The sequence below is a fragment of the Rutilus rutilus genome (genome assembly GCF_951802725.1).
Source record: "Rutilus rutilus genome assembly, chromosome: 2".
NCBI classification, from domain to species: Eukaryota; Metazoa; Chordata; class Actinopteri; order Cypriniformes; family Leuciscidae; genus Rutilus; species Rutilus rutilus.
Window position 1 is genome coordinate 47,395,202 of NC_140210.1, and position 6,235 is coordinate 47,401,436.

Below are 6,235 nucleotides of genomic sequence, written 5' to 3' on the forward strand. Positions count from 1 at the left end.
GTTGTAGATGCTAACTTGATCACAGGGAAAACTACACAATGCTTTGACTATATGAGGTTGAATATGCAATATATATTCAATCATACAGTAGTGTAAGCATACAGAGTTTTAGAGTGAGAATGAAATCTAGATTTATCTGTGTCTGATCTAATAAAAACCACTTCCTGTGTTGGTACTATTTAAAAACACGGCACACATCTTAAAGACCACACATCATCTGTGAACACATACTGTAAGACTGTAAGACTGTGAGTTTGAGAAAATAATGGAATCAGGGACCTTTTATGTGTGTAGAAATATTAATAACAGATCGAGACCTCCAACACAGAGTCGCAGCAACAATGAAGGAAAAGATCGAAAGCAAAGTAAGCAGAAAGTTTTGTTTGTCGCAGAGACGGTGTCGCTAATGTTTGAGCGGATGAGAAATGTTCCAAATGTTTCTTATTATAAAAGAACGTACTCTATAATTTATCTAACAAAACCACTTGATTACTTACAAAGGCTGATTTGAAATGTTATCGTGTGAATGGTTGTTAACTGATATGTGTGTGTTTTGTCTCTGTTTGTCAGGAGGACGCAGGTGTTTGGTGTTGAAGACAGTGTGTCTCGGGCTCATTTGTGTTCTTCTGCTGGTCTTCATCACACTGTACATCACCATCACAGCAGAGAGAGACCTGTTAAAGAGTTACAAGAACACAGTTGAAGAGTTCAATCGCACTATCATCAGCTTACAGGACAATAACACTGATCTAATGACTGAAAAAGACCAACTGAAGAACAACTTCAACTCTTTGAAACTGGAGTTAGAGACCAGAGTCAATGATCTCAGCGCTGAGAAAAGTCAGTTACAGGAAAGTTTTGATGCTTTGAATCAGAAGAAACTGGAGTTAGAGACCAGAGTCACATCTTTGAGTGAGGAACTGAAGAAAGAAACATCTAAACAAGGTCAGTATACTGTAAAATCCAACAGTTGTTCTACGCTGTAAAAAAAAAAAAAAGTGTTAATGTTAGTAGCACAGGGTGCCAAACAGCATTAATGGAAAAAACAGTCAAAGACCATCAAATGAAGTAACATGTTTAGACAAAAAAAAAAGAGATGAGCAGAAACACAGAAAACACAACTGACTTCCAGTGCCACAGCATCAGATGAAATCAACTGAAAATAAAGGACATTAAATCTGTGAAGATATCAGCAGAGGAGGATTAAACAACTCGACAAACAGCATTACCAGCTTTATTTGACCATTTAATTAGGCCAAGTGTTACAACATGACACTTGTAAATCAAATAATTCTGTATATACTATATTAATATAAAATAGTCTATGGTTTTTGTTGTTGTTGTTGTTGTTTAATGAGGAAAAAGTGCGTTGATTATCTCTGCAGGTCATCAGATGTTTCAGGATGCAGGTCTTTGCATCCGAAGAAACTTAAGTTGGAGGACAGATTCAATGACTTTTATTGAATCTTTTGTGAAAAACTTTTGTGAAATTCCAGTAACAGATTAGGTTTGACTCCTGATGAATGTTCCGGGAAAGGTTAAAGGGTTATTTATTTATTTATTTATTTATTTAACTTATTTATACCATCATAGTGAAAAAGGTAGAACAGTGACATCTACTGAGAAAAGGGTAATGTGAATCTCCTGTTGTCACTCACTTGTGTTTAATAACAGGAAGTCCTCATCCCACAATCTCTATTTCCCATCATCCTCTCTGTTCCTGAACACGACAGCAATGCAAATCATCATTCACTTCCAGTTTATGGTCATCAACACACAGGTCCAGTTTGGCCTGTTTTAGGGTGTTTGACTCAGTTTAGGTGATCACAGATTCCTCTTGTTGGACGTTGTAGATCTCAGCAGAGGAGGATTAAACAACTCCACAAACACCATTACCAGCTTCACTTATTACTAACCAGGGGTGCGTTTCCCAAAAGCATCGTTAGCCAACTATGTTCGCAAGTTCCGTCATTATCAGCATAGTTCAACGAGTCGGTGTTTCCCGAAACCATCGTTCTAACGAATGTTCGCGAACAGCATCGCAAAGTTGTGTAGTTGGAACGACAGCTCTCGACTTGTGGTTAGAAGCAGAGTTTCTAGATTGCATGACATGTGGACTTAATAAAGCAATAATTATCTTGAGCAAAATAAGCAAGCTGACATTCAGCACAACCTGTGTCTTTTATTTAGAATACATACAAATGTCATTTAAGTATTTTAGTTTGTCAAGAGATTTGAAGCACCATTTTTGAAGAGTGCGCATGTGCGAACGTGCTCTAAGAACAAGCCTATGATTGAATCTGGAAATAAAGCAAAATAACTGAGAAAAATGAGAAATTGTCTGTAATTTATAGCAAAACATCTAGCATTAATTCGATCTCAAACAGATTAATTAAAAGAAGTTATTACTCCACCACGTGCGTGATGTCATAAACCAACGTGGTTGAACGACCACTTTGTGACAATACAGTTTCGGGAAACAGTCGTGACTAGCTAGTTGATTTCTTCAACGATTCATCGTACTATGGCAGTTAAGCAGCGAGTTACGCCATTGTTCGGAAAACACACCCCAGACTGACTTTGACTGAAAACGCTGTATTCTGCTGCCAGGCCGTTAGATGGCGATGAAACACTATAGACTGAGCATGTAACACGCATGTGCATGACGTCATTGTCTTCAGAGATTCGTCTTTTTGTTGTTTACACTGAGACCGTGTCGCCAACGGTCACTGTCGCTCGTGTCGCCGGAAGTCGCCAGCGCTCCATTGAAATGAATTGGATCGTGTCGCTGTGTGTCGCTGGCGGTGTGAAGGGGGTTTTGAGGCTAAGAACGTTAACTGGGATGACAGGATGAGGAATTTACTCAATTACACAAGTCACACATTAGAGACAACTTAGTCCAACTATTTTTTGATAAAACAGCTTTTTTTTTATTTTTTATATCTTTTATTTGTACACTTTTACAAAAAGTGTGTTTATCTTAGGATATCTGTGGGGTCAAGATAATTTGTTCATGTCCAATGAGGAGAAGAGCTGGTCTGAGAGCAGGCAATACTGCAGGGATCAAGGTGGTGATCTGGTCATTATCAACACTGAAGAGAAGCAGGTGAGTTTGTGTGAGTGTCTGTTAATCAAAAGCTGTCAATATTCGGGTTATGGTCGGGTTAAGGTCACTATTTGGGTTTCTGAAACATTCGGAATAACCCGTTTACATGCGTGAGTAGAGAGAATTACTCCTGTATACATGGGATTTGTAATCAATTGGCAATATCCCGATGTAAACGGCGACGCACGGTTAGCGTCTGGACGTACGGACAACCTTAAGACGTAATATGCGTCATTTCCGATTCTTCTTCCTGTATCCAAAGGCAACAACAACAACAGCAGCAGCACCCGGCTAATGAATAGTTCGGGGCAGATAGCGATCGCCTTTGTTTGCGCTTTCCTCCTCGCTCCAAAAGTGTGGTGCTGTGCTGCGTCTCGCCATGTTAACCTGTACTTCTTGTTTACTTCCGGTATACTGCACGCGGGTTTTTGTATGCGCCGTCTCTACTCAAAAGACCAAGATTCCTTGCGAATAGAACATGCGCAGAACACAAATCAATGTTCCTTTTGATGGGGATATGCCGATACGCGTTTACATGACCAAATATTCGGGTTAGAAAAGGGGAAATATGATCCCAGGGATCATATCCGGGTTTTTAAAAACCGGGATATGAGCATATCCGGGTTTTTGCCGGTGTTTACATGGCCGTGCGCGACCGGGTTATTGCTAATATCCCGGTTTTGAACGGGTTATTGGCTGCATGTAAACGTAGTCAATGAGAGGAATCACACTTATTCCTGTTTTTATTCACATACAGAGACTCATATCTTCATTCATCAAGGACAGTGTGTGGATTGGTTTGTCTGATATTGAGATTGAGGGCAACATGAAATGGGTGGATAATTCACCACTGAAACAAGGGTAAGTGATAAAACACTCACAGAAAATATAAAACAAAGCTTATTGCTTTTATAAAATAACATTTGCCAAGCGATGTAGTTTTTCAGCAACACTGAGCAGAATGGTTGCCAAACATCACACAGACACAATGGAAATCAAGCTTAAAGTTCAGGATGATTTGATGAATATTTACTTAAAGGTGCTCTAAGTGATGTTGGGTGACGTCACTTCTTGTTGACGTTCGAAGTATTTTCAATCAAAACGGAGGCTAGCTCAACCCTCCCTCCTTCTCATCCGCGCACTAACCCCCCAAACCCCACCCCCAAATCCTTCTTGTCGGTTATTGGCTGGAACAGTTTGTTATGTTTCATGGTGCGGGTTCGCCCAGTTTGTTTTTCTTGCGTTTCGTGGAGCCTGGGGTGTCTGCAGAGACCGCGTTTTTTTTACAGTGTGTTCAGGGGACAGGCAGCTAGCGGATAGTGAGGAGATGTTTGCTGTATGTGAAAAAAAATAAAAATTGGCCTAAAAAAACGTGTGACCGCTTAGAGCACCTTTAATAACACTGCTGTTTCTGCACAACTCTACTATTTTATTCTTGAAACGTATTTGGTATTTATTGGGGAACAGTGAGTATTAGTACACTGTTAGCCCTTGCTGTAAAAAAGGGCCAAATTCTGACAATATCATACCATTTTCCATTAAAACAGTAATATACCGTAGAAAACAAAAGTATCCTACTGGAATATACTGTGAATTAACAGCGCTCAAAATCGACACTCAGAGGCTGTTTTCCCAATCACACCCTATATCCTCAATCACTATTAGTTCACTAATATAGTCCCCTTGACAGAGTGAATGAAAAGAAGTGAGTGAAGTGAGAAACTGATGAACACCTGATAAGCAGAATCACTGAAGGACAGAGAAACAAGAACAGAAAAAAGAGAAACACAAGAACTACAACTGACTTCCAGCAACCGAGTGTGAAACCAGTTTAACATTATTTGTACAAAAGTTATTGTTGAGAATAAACAGATATTTAGTTGTTGATGTTTTATTGAAAATAATAAAGTTATTATCACCATGATGGAGATCAGTATTTGTTTTTGTTGGGCTCTTGAACCATTCACTTTATTATATCAGTTTTTCTCTGACTGCTTTAACTATGAGTTTATAAAACACATTTGTTATGGCAAGAAAAAGTCAAGAGAAAATGATCAGGTGTTTTAGGCTGTTGTGGTGATTACATAATCATTCTGGACATGTCTGATTCTCGGATCTTAACCAGTGTAAAAGCTTTGGTGTAAAAACAGTGTTGCCAGTATTTTACTGTAAAAAAAACCTGGTAAAGTCTAACAGTGTAGGTTTTTAATTGCTTGTGACGATCCTCAATTGTTATTCATTTTGCATATGCTCAATTATTATTTGCTTGCTGAATGAGTAAAAAATTTTAGATACTTGAAAATTTGGGGTACCGAACAACTGAAATCTGTCTCATTTTATTCAGGTTTTTTTTTCCAAATGAGCCGAATGATGGAAGTGGGACTGAGGACTGTATTGAAATGCAGTCTTGCTCGTATTGTCGTCCTTCCGACCTGAACGTCTGGAATGATCTCCCATGCTCTGACTTAAAAAAAGCACTTTGTGAGAAATAGGGTCCATCCCATCTCTTACGATCATTATTTTATGGAATCATTTTATTGAGAACAAATACTTTTTCTAACTTTTAAAACTTTTCTACTTTCATGTCAAATGCTTTCAAGGTATCCATTTTGTTTTTAACATTTTCTGTTATATACAAAATCAAGAGTGTATACAGAAATGAAAGGAAAATGTAGTCATTATTTTCTTATTGCTATAATAAACTCACATCATGTTTCCCGTGCCTATGTTCTGATATTGCATGTCTGTGAAACTGCTTTTAAATTGAATAGAATAAACTCTTTGAATAAAATGGTCAATTACCATCTTTACCATAAACTTGCCATTTTTATTTTACATTTCATCTGTTTTGTTGAGATTTCCTCCAGCCCAGCAGAATGCAGCAGAAAGCAAGTTTATTCCACTAAAAGTCATCAGGGGCCTGTACCATGAAGGTAGCTGAACAAACTCGGGGTTACAGGATTGGTTTTGAGTTGACAAAACCAAACTGATGCAATCAGGCTTTATTGGTACCATGATGCAGCTCATCAACTTTCTCTGTCAACTCAGGCTTTGATCCTCAAGCTATGATTACTCTACGCGCGCGTGCACATAAAAGAGTGACGTCGACACTGAACAACCAATCGCGGG

The 6,235-nt window shown here is 38.6% G+C and overlaps 1 protein-coding gene across 1 annotated transcript; it reads left to right on the forward strand.

Moving 5' to 3' along the window:
* Positions 1-208: 208 nt before the first annotated feature.
* On the forward strand, positions 209-5,896 carry LOC311285819 (uncharacterized protein). Its single transcript, XM_084401623.1, has 5 exons — positions 209-365; positions 571-945; positions 2,985-3,106; positions 3,864-3,967; positions 5,451-5,896. The coding sequence occupies exons 1-5, from the start codon at positions 266-268 to the stop codon at positions 5,596-5,598; spliced, it is 849 nt and encodes a 282-aa protein (XP_084257749.1). The 5' UTR covers positions 209-265; the 3' UTR covers positions 5,599-5,896.
* The last annotated feature ends 339 nt before the right edge of the window (positions 5,897-6,235 follow it).